Source organism: Melopsittacus undulatus, chromosome 2 (genome assembly GCF_012275295.1).
Source record: "Melopsittacus undulatus isolate bMelUnd1 chromosome 2, bMelUnd1.mat.Z, whole genome shotgun sequence".
NCBI classification, from domain to species: Eukaryota; Metazoa; Chordata; class Aves; order Psittaciformes; family Psittaculidae; genus Melopsittacus; species Melopsittacus undulatus.
Genome location: NC_047528.1, coordinates 16,057,643 through 16,074,900, shown reverse-complemented (window position 1 = coordinate 16,074,900; position 17,258 = coordinate 16,057,643). Strand labels below are relative to the sequence as shown.

Here is a 17,258-nt window from a genome sequence, read left to right as displayed (position 1 = left end):
GTTAGAATTAAACTTGGCTAAAGATGTGAAAGATAACAGGAAGGGATTCTATAGGTACAGTGCAAATAAAAGAGACTAGGGACAGTACGGTCCCTCTCCTGAAGCTATCAGGAGAACTGGCTATCCTGGATTTGGAGAAGGCTGAGGTTCTGAATGACTTCTTTGCCTCAGTCTTCATTGGCAAAGGCTCTGACCACAGCACCCAAGTCTTGGAAGGCAGAGGCAGAGACTGTAAGAAGCAAGACCCTAGACCCACTGCAGGAGAGGATCTGGTTTGAGACCATCTTAAGAACCTGATTGTACACAAGTCCATGGGGCCTGATGAAATCCATCTGCAGGTCCTGAAGGAGCTGCCAAATGAAATTGCTAAGCCACTGGCCATCGTATTTGAAAAATCATGACAATCAGCTGAAGTTCCTGACAACTGGAAAAAGGAAAATATAACCCCATTTTCAAGAAGGGGAAAATGGATGACCCGGGGAATTACAGACCAGTCAGTCTCACCTCTGTGCCTGGCAAAATCTGGGAGCAGATTCTCCTGGAAGGCATGCTAGGGCACATGAAAAACAACAAGGTGCTTGGTGACAGCCAGCATGGCTTCACTAGGGGGAAATCCTGCTGCCCAATTTGATGGCCTTCTATGACAGGGCTACAAAGATGATGGACAAGGGTAGAGCAGCTGACGTTATCTACCTGGACTTGTGCAAAGCGTTCGACACTGTCCCACACGACATCCTTGTCTCTAAATTGGAGTGTCATCAATTTGATAGGTGGACCACTTGGTGGATAAAGAACTGGCTGGATGGTTGTACTCAAAGAGTTGTGGTCAATGGCTCAGTGTCCAGCTGAAGACCAGTAACGAGTGGTGTCCCTCAGGGATTGGTGTTGGGACCAGTCTTGTTCAACATCTTTGTTGCTGACATGGACAATGGAATTGAGTGTGCCCTCAGCAAGTTTGCCGATGACAACAAGCTGTGTGGTTCCGTTGATACACTGGAGGGAAGGAATACCATCCAGAGGGACCTTGACACGCTTGTGAGGTGGGCTGATGCCAACCTCATGAAGTTCAACCATGACAAGTGGAAGGTCCTACACCTGGGTCAGAGCAATCCCAGGCACAGCTACAGGTTGGGCAGAGAACAGATTCAGAGCAGCTCTGTGGAGAAGGACTTGGGGGGTGTTGGTCAATGAGAAAATGAACATGAGCCAGCAGTGTGTACTCACAGCCCAGAAAGCCAACCATATCCTGGGCTGCATCAGAAGGAGTGTGACCAGCAGGTCAAAGGAGGTGATCCTGCCCCTCTACTCTGCTCTCATGAGACCTCACTTGGAGTATTGTGTGCAGTTCTGGTGTCCTCAACATAAAAAGGACATGGTACTGTTAGAACAAGTCCAGAGGAGGGCCACGAGGATGATCAGGGGACTGGAGCACCTCCCATATGAAGACAGGCTGAGAAAGTTGGGGCTGTTCAGCCTGGAGAAGAGAAGGCTTCATGGAGATCTCATAGCAGCCTTCCAGTATCTGAAGGGGGCCTACAGGGATGCTGGGGAGGGACTATTCATGAGGGACTGTAGAGTTAGGACAAGGGGTAATGGGTTAAAACTTAAACAGGGGAAATTTAGATTTGGTATAAGGAAGAAATTCTTTACTGTTAGGGTGGTGAGGTACTGGAATGGGTTGCCGAGGGAGGTTGTGAATGCTCCATCCCTGACGGTGCTCAAGGGCAGGTTGGACAGAGCCTTGGGTGAAAAGTTTTAGTGTGAGGTGTCCCTGGCCATGGCAGGGGAGTTGGAACTGGATGATTTCAAGGTCCTTTCCAGGCCTAACTATTCTATGATTTTAATAAATATGGCACCAACCCATAAAGCCAGATTAATATTTTTCAGCTATACAATCAACACACACACGAGCCAACACAGAATCAAACTGTGCCCTCTTCTATGGTGTTTTTTCTCTGTACAGGTGGATGGCATAAAAACCAGAATTAGTGACAACTATTTATTAGTGATTTAAAAATAAACAGAATGCAGCAGGACTGAATATATAGAAAATTCTGTTTCAGCAATCACTTTTTGGCCATTGCTAGATTTTATCACTGCTATCACAGAATCACAGAATCCCATCATAGTTTCATGCTAAGATTGCCCCTATAATGGTTTGGAAGGGGCCTTAAAGATTATATAGTTCTGACCCTTCTGCCATGGGCAGGGACACCTTCTGCTAGACCCAGTTGCTCAAAGCTCCATCTAACCTGGCTTATGCCATGCAGTTTAATATTTGTCTTGTTATAGAGATTAGGAAATCATCTACATGCAAGGAATGTTCCAACTACCAGAATAAATCAACATTCCCTACTGGAAGATAAAACTGAATCAACTCATTAGCATTTCTTTTAATATTATTAAAAAACCCCACAAACCCAAAACCAAAAATAAACTGGAAACTAAGTTCAAAATTGATTACTATTAAATAAACAAATCTTAATACCTTCAGGGAAAAAAAGCAAAAGCTTTTTGATTATTTTATGTTTGTTTTGTTTTAATCTCTTAGCATTTGGGTTTAGGAATCTTTTAAATAATCTCTTCAAGCAACAAACTTTATTAACATAATGATGTAAACTCCATCTGTAGACCTGATTTTTATAAGTAGGGAAACTGAAACACAAAGGTCTAGTATGACTTATTTAAGACAACATAGGAAAAGTGTGGCGTTTAAAGGCACATGAAAGCACAGCTGCAATCTTAGCATGAAACAAGCATTGGAAAAAGTCTTGGAGGCATTTGGAAAAAAGGCACCCTAAGTCAATACAATATACAGTTTAACAGAATTACATCAGGAATTAAGTTAGCTAATAATGTTTAAAAGTAACATTTAAAGCTGCAAACCAAAATCTTTAATGACAAAGTCAACAGAGTTGCACTGCAAAACATTCTAGTATTTTCTAGAGAAAATAAGAGAGGAGAGGCCAATGACGATGCACTTCATCTAATCCTGTGGCTGCTTTCCATGTAAGAGTGGGAATTTATAATCTAGACAGGTCATAGACTCTTGAGCTGTCTTAACGCAGCCACTCTTAAGGAAACACCCAGCTCTCATACACCAGATCTAAGAGAGAAAGAAAACCATGCAACTACTTGCACTTGAACGGATTCAGGTAGCCAGCAGCACCCAAGTCCTCAGCAAGCAAAGGCTGCAGCTCCCAGCAGATGCTGCTTCATTGCCTCAAAAACCCATGACAGGTAGAGGTCAGCATTTTGGGCAGCTGAACCATTACCTCCTCCATTACCTCCTCTGCCAGGAGAAGCAGCTTCGCATAGAAGTTCACTTACAACACTAAGGCTAGAACTCCACCTTAGCTGAAGTTAAGCCTGAGCTACTTCAGCCTCCACCCACAGCTGTGCTTTCCTGGCATTCATCTGATTAGGGTGTACACAAACAACCTATTCTCAGTTATTTCATTTTCTTATTTTTCACATCAACAAGATGAGGCCAAGAACTCTAATTTGGCTGGAAAACTCTTAGAAAACATTCAAGGGCACTTCAAGCTTTAAGTGTAGCCTACCCAGCTGTTGAAAAGAAAGAAAAGCAAATAATGAGCAAGCCCTTGCTTCCCCCAGCAGCAGAGGGAGGCTGGATTGATGCTGCTTCTAAGACTGAAAAGGGATGCTTGTCAACTCACTTGTCAGTATTCACTCCCCTTATCTTAATAGCTCTGCACTTGGAACATAACAGCAGCATTGCCTGTGCACAATAGCTATGAAAGGGCTAAGACAGCCTTTCTAACAACGTAATACTCTCTTGATTTATTTAACGCATCTCTAATACTTTTGTTCTTTGCTGTTTAGCTAAAGGCTCCTCTCAGCAACCTTCTTCCTTCCCTTAATGGTTCGCTCCTATGCTGGCACACACTTTGTGAGAGAATTTTATCATCCTCACCCAGCACCACATTAAACCAACTGCACAATTACACTGAAATCTGACAAATTTCACCTCAAAGTGAAGGACTACTCAAGCGCTTCACTTAATAAAGAGCATAATACTACACTGAGATTTTTTTTCCCTTTCAGATTATTTCCCTTGAAATATAATGCAATCTCTCTTCAGAATTAATGTATTGATTGATTTCAAATGTAGTCTGAAATACTACTGAACTACAAATACTATTTTTAATGGGTGCATTCATCTTCAGCATACTGAATGGTTTCTGCTGCCTAGAATCTATTTTTATTTATTGGATATATATATTTTAATATATTTTTTTATAATTTTAACACAGTATTCAGTGTTCTATTACAGTCTGTACAAGTACTTTCAGTATTACTTTATAAAACTCCAACCAAACACATTTAAATCTTAACTACTCTGTCATCAACAGCAATCATTTGCAAAGCAGGACTGGGAGTGAGACAGAGCTTATTGCTCTCATTGTAGCAGGGCTGCAACAGGAAAGGGTACAAAGGATAAGGTGCTGGGCATTCTCACACAAGAACTGTCCCATCTGGGCCATGGCTTATCCAACTATGGGGTTGCCCAGCCAAGGCATGGGAAGAGGATTGTGGCAGAGGCTGGAGAACAGAAAAGCTACCACTAAAGCAGGAAGTAAACCCCAAGGAATGCAGTGTGGCACAAGCTACATAAAGGAAAATAATCCACTGCAAATAAAAAAATTACAACTGATTTGCTCACACCATTCTTCTCCTACTAGTTAAAATTACCAGCATTACTGCTTTTAAAAATAAACTCAGAGTTTGATTTTAACCTTGCAGGATGCAAAGGAAGATAATTCTTCCTTGACAAGTAAACTTATGTCTCTTTTTTCAAATTCCTGTATCAAGTACATCTTTCACTGGATCAATTCAATTCATACAGATTCTAAGTCATTACAAGGTCACCATGGTACTCCAAGTACTCTCCCTAAGCATGCTAGATATACTTTATCCAAATGCCATCAGTAATGTTCATGCTTTTTGAGCATCAGCTCTAAACTTGATGAATGTTATATCATCCCTAGTATTGTCACTCCCATTTTGGTTCCTTAGAGAAACATTCTTTCCAGATTCTAAAGAACTATATGTGAATTAATATAAAATTAATGAAGTTAGACTCTCTCACTTTTCCTCCTACAGACCAATGCAAAAATTATTAGAAAACACTCCTTTTGAACTCGATGTTTAAATCTATCTGGGTGGTGTCTCTAGGGATACCTTGAATGTAACAATATGTTTCCAAGGACATCCTGCTAACAGTAAGACAAAAATGAGACAAAGTATGAAAAGTAATAAACACCACCTATCAAGTGGGACTGAACCTGTAGTCTCTTTGATTATGCCACAAAGTCCTTTAATACTGGAGATAATCTGGAGGTTTTCAGGGTTAATAAAACTTTAAAAAATGGAAAAACAACACAAACGCTAATGAGCGGTAAGGCAGACAGTAACAACAGACCTGAGCCCCTTAGTCACTGACAGATCACCTCTTTCAACCTCTGTTTATCCATCTCACGGGAAAGTGCAAACTTACAAATTTTTGAAAGGCACTGTGAGTGAGACTGTGTAGAAAGCCCAGCATCTGGAAAAGCCCAAAGTCAAGGCCAGTGACTGTGTAAGAGCCCTGTGATGCAGGTTAGAGTATCAGATATATTTAGGGCCCGTGCTGTTATGTAAGGGATCACTGAATGCAAGAGTGCTTGTGAATCAAGGGAGTGAGCATGTTCACAGTTCTGCTAGCAGATGTCAACCCCAATCAGCCAACAAGAAGCAATAAGCTTGTGCTGACAGTACTGTTCATGCTTATGTGAGTGCTGCCTGTGTTTATCTTTTCTGCCTCTCTAGTTTCTGTGGCTATCCATGTGTGTATTGTGCATGCATCTGTGCAATACACGAGCAGCCTTGCTAGGGCTGGATCTGTAACCTGGAACAGCAGCAGCAGCCTCTACCTAACAGACCTGCAGACGAAACCTCCAGAGTTGTAATCCAAGGGATTTGGCTTCCTCTACCAGTCTGCAATCTTCCACTTTCAAGAATGAATTTTAATCAGAAAGTTACTGAATAAATTCACTGGGGCTCTTCCTGAAACTGCAAGTTACTTGTTTTATAAAAGTCTTTCCATAGAGTCTGGTATGAAGAATTTCCTCTTTTAGCCTTGGAAATATAGAATTAAATAATAACATTTGGGAGAGCAAGTATACAAAGGGTGAAATACTACAATGTATCGTCCTCATTAAAACTATCCACTTTCCTACTACCAAATTAGGGAACAGGAGACAAACCAGAGCTACTCAGTTTCAACACTGTTTCTAAAATGGTTCTGTATTTTTCTACTGAATTAATAACAGCATAAGCAAAACTAAGAGGCCACATAACATATCACCACCATTTCAGCTGCAGAAGGGACACAAAATGTCCTCAGTTGTCTCTCAGAGTTTAAATGCAGTTGTTTAAACACCTTCCAAGGAGATAGGGAACTACTGCATCTTGCACTACAGGCCCTTGAAGACAGTTTGTGTACCTATGTGTACTTGGTACTAATACACCCAAGTAAAATACTTTTTTTTAGAAAAAGTACTTGTAGCCATCTTCTTACATTGATCGTGCCAAGTTCACTGCATATCTTACTTGCTGGAAAGGGAGCTAAAAAATAAGGTTCCTATTTACTTTTCCTTCAGCACCAACAGGCATTTTTCTGAGCCTGGGTTAGCAATATGGAAAAAGAGGTTATTAAGACACAAGATGAATCCCTCTCTGCCACTATTTTTCTCCTAACGGTGAATTTTCATTTGAATACCTGAAAAATGGAGTGTGAAAACATGTTCTGAATACTTTATTCACTTCACCCTTTATTGTTGTTTATAACATTTTACACATTTCAAAAGAGCTCAAATCTATACCTCTTGCTGGGCTGTCATTAAACATCCATTAATGCAGAATTCTTTTCTCATCATCTTGATCAGTGTTACTGCCCTTTCCCTTGTGCTCAACTGCTAAAATTTACTTTGCCTCCAAAACTTCAATAAGCATTAATTATAACACAATTGTACCTCAGATTTTTATTTATTTTTATCCACCTGATATTCAAATATTCCCCATTTGCAGAGGAAGGAGAGGATAAACTGTGAGACTCATAAAAGAAACCTAATTATAGTGTAGTGCCTTTGCAAGTTTCCACAAGCCCTAAGGCACTGCAACACACATCTAATCCAAGCACTTCATGAACGTGGGTTAGGGTCAAAGGGAGCACTGCAATGGAGGAGATTACTCTGGGAGTCTGCTAGAGGCCACCCGATCAGGAGGACTGTGTGAATGAACCCCTCCATAAGCAGATAGGAGCAGTCTCATGATCACAAGCCCTTGTCCTCATGGGGACTTCAATCACCCTAATACCTGTCAGCCATATTCACCAAGTAAAAAAGCTATTTTGTGCTAGTTTTGTTTTTAAGAAGTCTTTCTCCCCCCCCCCCAAAAAAAGAACTTTAATCTTCAAGATTATACTGAAAAAAAGTATGAGAGGGATTCTTAATGGAAGATGACCTAGAAAATAACAAGCTTTATAAAACCACTGCTTTTTCTACATTGACTCTCGATGTAAATCAAAATCTGAATCTATGGGCAAGATATAGAAAACTGGATGAAACAACATATGCTCTCATAGCATTGGGTAAATTATTTTGCTATTCTAAGTTACAATTTTAAAGCCAATGCAGAGACTTCAGTTATTAGCATACATTCAGCTTCAGAGGACTTTTTGATTACTGATGCACCTAACTATGTAGTAGACTGCTGCATTTGGTTATAGAGAATGAAAATGCATTTGTCTCTAATGATCTTCTACCTATATAATAGCTTTAATAGATTTAGCAAGTATCAACAACTGATCTAAAGAAAGAAATTAAAACTGCCAAATATACAAACCAGAAGTATCAGTTGCAGTAGGAAGAAAAGGAATTTAGAAGAGGAAATACAAATAAAGATACAGTCACATTTGGAACTTGCTGAAAGTGAAGAGAAGAAAGTTAGATTAATGAAAAAGTTAAGCAAATATCTTGAACAAATCTGAAGCAAGAGCAGACAGAAAATATTTAAGCATGGCTTTTTCAAAAAGCTAGAATTCTTGTAGGAGAACTCAGTAATAAAGGTGGAAAACCAAGAAACAGGGAGTTGTCACATATGCTGTTACAAAAGATGTCAAATGGACAAAAATCTACAGCAGTCTGCTTGTGGAAAGGAAATTAGAACAAAGATGGGAATGAAATAATTAGCAGAAAGAAAAGGTCAGATGACAAGAGTTCGTGCTAAGCCATAATGTATTTTAGCTGAGTGAAGTATGGAAGATTTTAAAAGAAGCAATGACAGTGACAAGGGATGGATTTAAGACTTTGCATTAAAGGATTGCTGAGTGCCAGTGAGGGGATGTGTAAGATGGGATCAAAGTATGTGACTATCAAAAGCTCCTCTTACAATGACACAAGAAGGGACACTAAGACATCCATACTTGCACAAAATCTGAAGTTATGAAAATAACCCAAGAAAGTCTCCTAGCCTCTTTGTTGCTTTCATATCCTTTGTTGGTAACACACTTTAATCCCTTTCAGGTTTCAACCTCTCCTTCCAAACGATGCTTAGAAATAAGTTACACCACCAGCCTGGCAGGCTTACACACTAGACCCTACTTTTAAGACCAAATTCAGATAACAACCAGACACCTGATCAGGTTTCTGCAGTACAGTTATGATACATGGATGTGGACAGTTCCTTCTTCAGATCACTGAGAGGTCAGCCAAAGGTTCAAAATCAACTAAGTATCTGCTGCTGAGTGATTATGTTATCTTTTGGGAATGGAAACCTTATGAGGTGGGAGAATTTTTAAATATCATTGGGAAGCTGCTGTGGAAGTGGCCACATGGTTCCTTGTTACTGTGAGGCAGTTCAAATTTTCCCCTAGCATTCTTTTGTTAATGAAGGACTGGCAACTCTTCCCATTGACAATGCAATAAATTAAAAAAAAAATATTACTGAGAAAATAATGGCTGAAATGGCTAAAATTAACTGTGACACTTATCTAGGATTTCTAAATTATGCCAAGGAACTTCTCTCCCTGAAGAGTGAATTTAACTAATTACACATTTTCTGTTAAGGAAAAAAATTAATAGCTGCCCCACATAACAATGTAGCTTCTTCATGGGTCACTGGAACAGTGGATCTTCTGATAACTAGACCAGCTTAATACAACAACCCAAGAGAAAGGAGGTAGTGCTTGACTCAGCTTGGATAAGACAAAAGACCAGGACTTGACATACTTGTCCAACTATTTTGCCCAATCACAGATATTTCCTAAGCAGCAACAGCTGACTGTCAAGAATCATAGACATAAAGGATGACTTAGTAATAAAATAGAGTAACAGAAACACATTTTGTCTGTGTGGCAGCCTTCCCTTATATAGCCTGTATTAATTAATAGCTAAAGTGAATTGGTATCTCAAACTTGAAGGCCTTCTGAAGTGAGGGCGGAGAAACATATTTAACCACAAGGTTAGTGAGATGATGTGGAGGCAAATGATGTTCTACCAAAGCAAATCCTGAACTCCCAGCTATCACCTTCTTGTTGCATCTTTCCTTTTAAGTTTCATCTCCTTTAAGTTTGAATATTAGGCTACTAAACTGTTTGTAATACCCTCTCAAAAATTAAATTACAGTCAGGAAACTGAATACTTCACCATGTACAGAGAATTTACCGTATGAACTATTTTTCACCTCCAGTTGTTAAGCCACAAGTTAAAAATCTGAACATGCATGCAATGACTGAACGCAGGAAGACAGCTAGACACATATTTCACAGTACCTCAATCAGAAGTCTTTTTTTAAAAAAAAATATGTTTCTTTTTGACATACTACCATTCATGTTTTATTTCATTTAATCAAAAATAATAATTAGGTGTAACAAAAAAACACTCATGCAGTGAGTTAGGTTACAAGAAACTTGACACTTTCCATAATTACCACAATACTGATGATACAGCCAGTCCCATTCATTTTGCCTACTTTACTTTTGAAAAGAGGAATTCTCTTTTTATAGTATCTCCACAGTTTAATTTTTTTTTAATACAGGCAAATGTCTGATCAATGTCATTTGTTCTCCTCAGCATTATAATGAGGAAGATGTTAACAGACCAAGTAACAAAGTATTTAATCATTGAAGTCTGATGTCAAACGTACAACAGCATCACTCAAAGTGTCTTATTTTGATAGTGACTAGCAGATTGATTGGAAAATTATAAATCAGTCTCTCCTTCTTAGTTTATTAAGCTGCATCCTTGAAATCTGATAGCACTGCTTCCTGTAAAATAGTCTATGATTTCATCTGTAGCACAGAAAACATTTCTTTGCAACTACTTTCAAATGCAAAGCTTTGCTAAAGGAAAGGTGAGATTTTTTTGTAGATGCCAAGTGACTGTACCATGACTATAGGAGACTTTCAAATTAAATGTGTGAAGTATGCTTTGACTTCAGCTGGAATACAACAGTGCCTAAATGTAACCTGAAGCTTTCATAAATCTCCTCCAAATTATTTTGCTCAAATACAAACCTTCATAGACATTAAAAAATCTAGTATTAATCACTAGCAATCAGTAGATAAAGTCACACTGGATAAAGTCAGTATCTGCAGAACAGAGCAATAAAAACCACCTTTAATGCTTTGAAAATTAGCAGCTTTGAGTACAAAGCAGGCCTTTAATAATATGTAGTCTTGGGATCTCACATGCATTATCTGAAGAAACACAAGCCCTTGTCACAATGACTAACAGAGCAATCCTTATATTCAAAGACACCCGGCTGTGTTCCTTTTGACTGGTACATGACAAGGGCAGAAAACTCTGCTTTGATCCATGAAAAATAATACAAAGACAGACTGCAGATACTGGAAGTTTTCAAATTATAGCCAGAGTTGTATGACAGTATTTGAACAACTCATGAAATACATTCTGATAGCCCCAGTAACACTGATGCAAAAAGTTAGCACTTTTGCCTACCTGAAATGTAATACTGAATGTTGAGCAAGTGGTAGTCTGAAGACATTTCAGAGACACTCTTTGAATTCCCCTTCCCCCTAAACATCTTCAGCATGTTAGAGCACATATGCCAAACAACACTTTCCTTTTGTGAGACATACCCTTTCACTGAACAGTGCTCAAAAAAAATTATGCTCCCACTAAACTCTTAGCAGATTTTTTTAAACATGTAAATTAAGCTCCAATGTTACCCTCCACTAGTATTGCATAAGGCTTTGTGTTATCCAGCTACTTAGGTCAGAACAGTCTTTCTGAATGCTACTTAATCCTGAAAATTTAAATGAACTTGTACTCATTTCACATATATATTTAAGTACTTTTCTTCACTGAGCAATCCATATCACATTCTATTTCTGCACTTCAGCAACTGAAGTAGAAATCAACTTACCCTATGTTTTTCCTTTACTTTCTTCCTATATTCTTCTTTGTCAAATTTGTCTTCTTCCCGTAGTATCTCTTTAGCTTTATCTAAGTTGATACCACTGGCATCATCTTCCTCATCTGCTTGCGCCAAACTGGATTTTTGCACAGGTGGCCACTGCTGCACTAACTGAATTAACACATGTCAACAAGAAAAATAATGGTTAGAAACATTATTTCCATATCAAAGTTTTGATGCCCTAAATATTCCAATACCTTATTTTTCTAGACTAAAAAAGATCATTTGGAAAGGAAACAAACAACACTTGTGCACAATACAAACTCAGATACACTATTTAACATCACAGTCAAAATTCAGTATTTGAAAAAAATATCTCCATTATACCCTGCTCCTGTTTAATGGATTCACTTGAACTTCTTCACGTGTTTTTCTCTCTTTGCCTAATGGAACAAGTAATTTATAATCCTCCTAGTCTTTCTGGGAGAAAAAATGATACTTTAAAAAAAATTACTTTCCAGAATATATGGAACAAAACAAAACACTGCTAAATCTAAACAGTATGGTTTTACATAAACAATCAATATTGCAACACATTAACTGAGATAAAAATGAAACAAGCCTTCACGACACAGTACACAAAAACCCATGATTGCAGGTTAACATTCTGGGGGAAGCAAGGATGATTCGTTTGACTTGCAGATGACATGCTGAAGACATCCAACCTTCCTAAATTATCTGAAGCTCTAGAGTAAAGACAAAGACTACATATTCACCAAAAAAAATATCCCCACTTATCTTGTGACCTAATTAGCTTATACCACACGGTATGAGGAGACATTATCTGGGGGTATTCATTGCAAGATCATTCTTGCTTATGGACTAGTAGAGTAGTAACTGTTAAAAAGAAACTATATGGCAGAAAATATAGGATCTATTTCAGACACAATTACAAAATCAAGCATCTTTAGGACTCTCGAATGTACACAGGGTGTTATTCACCTGGACACTGATAAAGACAACCTACTGTTTCTGCTTCCTTTTGTAAAATGGAGTTTGTGTTTTCGTATTTTTCAGAAAGATGCTTTCCCTAAAGGGGTTTTATTTTATCAAAGAGAAGTGTGTGGACTAGAACAATAAAATTTAAAAGCATAGTTCTACAGAGCTCAGAAAAAAAGCAGAAACAACATCCATAGATGCAAACTTTATGTTTCCTTAACTAAGTCACCCCTTCTCTATTGTGTTGCTTTTCTATCTATAATCTTTGCGCTAGTTATTTTTCCTCCATCCTCGCTCCTTTCTGCTTCATTGCATAGACAAATAAAACATCTGCATAAAAGCAACAGCTTTTGAATATCTATAAATATCTGAAGATACAATTCCCAAACAACCTCTAAAACCCTTCAGATTGTGTCTAACATCATTAATTACATGCCTATACTACCTTCACCTGCAAGACAAAATGCTTTAGCTTATTTGGTCACAAGAGCAATACATACTTGCAAAGATAACCTTCCTTTCAGTTTATGTCTTACTGAAATTAATTTAGAGTTTAAAAAAAAACCAAAAAACCTATTTTTTTTCCTAATGCTGGAAGTGGAAAAACAACGTACACAGCATCTGAAGCAGTGAAATCAAATTTTAGAAAAGTTTATGGAGCATGGAGACTTGCTAGTGAGGTTAATGCCACAATGAAACCTTACAGTGACTAGCATCCACTATAGTTCCTTTCAGTATAAAATCAATACATTTTTCCAGAGGCTATTATAAGATCCAATTAAATTACTGACAAATTTCAATGTACTACATCAGCACCAGTAGGTGAAAATGTGGTACTTCCTTAGCTTTCCTAACAAAAATTTTAATCTAGAAATAGTGAAGAATGCTGGAAGAAAAACCAGGGGCTTCTTTTAATTGCAGTACAGTAACTCAAGACTTAGGGGAGCTTTGGCAAATAGCTACAGAAAAACTGGTTTACATTTCTCTAAGGAAAAAATAGGTTCTTCATTCTCCTGAAATTGAGGGTAATAGGCAAAAAAGAGGCAGGGTTCTGTACATCCACTAACAGCTCATACAAGTATCTTATACAGACAAAGGTGAAAAGAGGTTAGCGCTCAGCATTCCTTTTTCCCAGTGGAACTGCATTCTAAGTGGAAGCTGAACAGTTTTGCAAAACTTAAACCAATTACAGAAACCACACACTTTTGAAAAGTGCATCTTTTTTACATGGATCTAATGTAAAACTATTTTTTTGTCTTTATAGAAACTACAAATTCAATTCAACTACAATTCAATACAAATTTGGAAGATTGACAATATGTGGCAATCTATCCTACCAAAATACAGTTATTTTGAATTGATCTTACCTCTCCATCTTCGGTAAAGACTATTTTTGTGTTGACTTTAAATTTCTTCTTCAGGATTTTTTTGGCTTCTTGGGTTTTAGTTGTTTTTTTCTTCATCTTTGATTTTGATACATTCTGTATAAAAGTAAATGAGATACTTTTTTCTATTCACAGTGTACATGCTTCAAACTTTCTCAAAAGCAATTAGCTATATTAAAATGTAATTCCTAAAACACATGAGTAAGAGTAATTTCTAGTAAAAATTATTGCACAGACCTTTTATAAAAGTGTTTAACCATGTTGTATCATGTAGAACTCATTTACTCTAATGAAAATTCAGCATAATTTAAATCCTGCCAGCAGCAGGACATCTGACTCATTCGTATCTCACTAACCTTTTGGGGACAAAGACACTACATTCACCAGCTTATGGTGTTAGCAAGCCTTTATCAGACAAGGAATCCAGTAGAATTGACTAGATCCATTAGCTACAATTGATCAAATACTACTTTCATCTCAATAGTCATCAAATTGTCCCCAGGCACCACAGCACACCAGTTTGAGTCACTTCTGTGTCAATAAAACACACAAATGGCCATGTAAGAACCTTCCTATTTCATAATTTTTGTCCCTTTCAGTTCCATCAGGGTATAGAACATCAGTTCTTGATGTTCACCCAACTTAGTATTAAATAACATTTAGAATCACAAAAGCTATTAGCATCATAGGAAAAAAGCTGTAGTGAAACAAAGTGGTGATGACACTAAGGACACTAATAAATAAATGAGTCAGCAAAGATTATGAATCCAGACATTAACACTGCTTCCAACAGGTTTAGGTGGTTCTTTCCTGGCTACCCCTGAGAAAGCAACACTGACCAGAGACAGCAAGTATTATCAGCAAAACAGCATCCCTGTATAAAACATACTGACACTGAAGTTACATTTATTATTTGTGTGTTCAATCTTGCTGTTAGAAAGAAGAGGTGAGAAGGTGACTTATTTTTGACAAAGATTAAGGGTTTATCCAGAGTATTGTCACATTTTGGAGGTGGACTGCAATTCTGGGAAGACCATTTTAGTAAATCCTGTAAAATGCAGTGGAAAATAAATCATCACATCTACAGCCAGCCTGAATAGGTTTCACAGAGCCACGCATCTGGTAGCAACATCATGGAACCAATTAATATGGAGATTAACAACCTCCAGATCTTCTTCTGAGAGCTTTCCTTGCAAGAACAAAGGTCGTATGTGTTCAGGCATCTAACAGGGCATAGTACAGACAAACGACATTTGAAGCCGTAACTGCCACTGCAGAAAGTATTCTGCTGGAATACATGGAGACTCCATAGCAGAAGACCCACAAATCATCCATCATCCTGCAAAGACTGCAAAGCTCCACTACTCAGGAAAAAATGCTTGAAGAACAGTCACTAAACTGCCTGAATTTCTGATAAATAATAGCAAATGGCCAAAGCAACCAGAGGAAAAAAAAATGAGCTTTTTGCCACTTTTTATTTTGGTAATTTTCATCAGTTTCATGTTCTATACCAAACCTACTACAAGAGGAAGCAAAAAAAATTAATTCAGAAAGTCACTGTCATTATGATCAGCACACTAATGCACTGATATATGAACTATAAAAGAGAAAAATTACAGCCTTCCTAACAGGAAAAATGGCTTGTGACAGCTACTGCGCTGTTATCAAGTAATGACCACATCTATTATAGGAAATAGTAACTGCAGCAGCACTTACGTCCTCAGTATTGCCATATGATTTTTGTTGCACTGTGCATGTACTGCTGCTTAGGCACACCTTTAACAGCTCAGAAAGCTCTGCTATTCCCTCACTCCTGGTGCTTATCCTGCAAATATACTGAGAGTCTGCCTAAGCACAAAACCTTTACCTCGAAATAAAGGCTGTTTAGTAGAAGAACGGGAATTGCCCAGAAGAAGAATTTAAAGAGAGCTGTACTTCAGGGTAGTAGGATAATACTTAAACAACATTTCCTTTCACCAGGTGCTTTTGATTGTTTTGGGGGATTTGGATGGGGCTTTTTTTGCTTTGGTTTGTTTTTGGATTTGAGTGGTTTTCTGATTGTTTGTTTTTTATAATCTTCCATTTCTGCACTGCCTGCATTACTGGTACCAGCATAATATGGTAATGTAGGGAAAAGAAAAAAAAAAGGTGACTGAAAGCTTCAAATTGGTACATTTATATTTTGTAAAATTATATTTAAATGTGAATCTCAGATTTCTGTATTTCTTGGTTTAAAACAAGTTTTCCTGACTAAAGAACAAAAATATCCAATGTGCTGTCTTTCTATGCATACACAAGCAATGTTTCCAGTTGTACCTTTTTCCCCCCTCCCACTCCTGTGTGATTTTGAGAAGCAGAAGTATTTTGATACTGTGAAGCAGTATGGCAAAAAATGGGATAGGACAAAATTTCCAAGCAAAAGGGAGGAACATGACAAGGAAGAAAAAAATGGGAGGCTAAGTTCTCTCACTACAGACCTAAAAAGTACAGTATAAAACCAATGTGTGAATTTGGCAGATTTACAATATGCAGCATTAAGGCAAGGTATGAGATCATAATTTCAAAAATCATACAGGGAAGAGAGTTAGTATAAACTCTACACACCTCACAGATAATTAAAGTGGGTTTTATTAGGACATTTTCATTGCTTTACTAAACACTATTCAAACACAGTAACTATCAAGGTTTCCTCAGCTTCAGACACTATCTCCTGACTGATGGTCACAGTTTAAGACCAAACGGGCTCAGACAGCAAAACATTTTCATCGCAAATGGAAGTTGTAAAATTGCGCCCACATGACTTCACTGTTCAGCAGGAGAAGTGGTGCAGCCCACAAGGGAAGTTGGGTGGGTTAGTGCAGTGGTTCCTGACATGGCCTCCATGTCCCAAGGTGGGGAGGCTACGTGGTCCAGAAGAAAAGTCAGTCAGGTGAGCCATGGACCGTATATAGTCCTGGAGCTACTATGGGGTCCCAAAAATGCTTTGGTCCTCTCCTGGGACCTCTCTTACATTGTTCTGGAGTCACTGTATAGTCCTAAAATATCTCCTGTCACCCAAGTCTCTCCTTCCATGTTGCTAGTAGCATCTTTTAGAGCATCTACTCCCCACATCTCAAGAACCTTCCCTCATATCTCCTGCCCCAGTGGCTACTGTTCTATCTTTAACATATCTGAGCCAGGAGTTCCTCCAACTGGCTGCAGTCTTGACACAGGATGTGTTGTTTTCATCCATCTCAGCTCACAGCCTCCTCACCCACCCACACTACCCTTGTGGCCCCTTACTCAAATACCCAAATCTCTCACTCAAATTTCTAATGCCATTGCCTGTCTTTGCTTTGCTCCCACATTTGAATGGGTACACTGAAACATCAAATTCCCATAAAGCAGGAATCTGATTCATCCACTGTGAGAAGCTTCGTACCACTGGATAGC

General features: G+C 38.3%; 1 protein-coding gene across 1 annotated transcript in view; it reads right to left on the bottom strand.

The window, feature by feature from the left end:
* DDX10 (DEAD-box helicase 10) overlaps window positions 1–17,258 on the bottom strand; it is a 170,343-nt gene that overhangs the window by 55,668 nt on the left and 97,417 nt on the right. The window contains exons 14-15 of the mRNA XM_005149739.3: window positions 13,809–13,922; window positions 11,452–11,613 (exon numbers count right to left, since the gene is read on the bottom strand). Coding sequence (XP_005149796.3) covers window positions 11,452–11,613; window positions 13,809–13,922 — 276 coding nt within the window. The remainder of the gene's footprint in view (window positions 1–11,451; window positions 11,614–13,808; window positions 13,923–17,258) is intronic.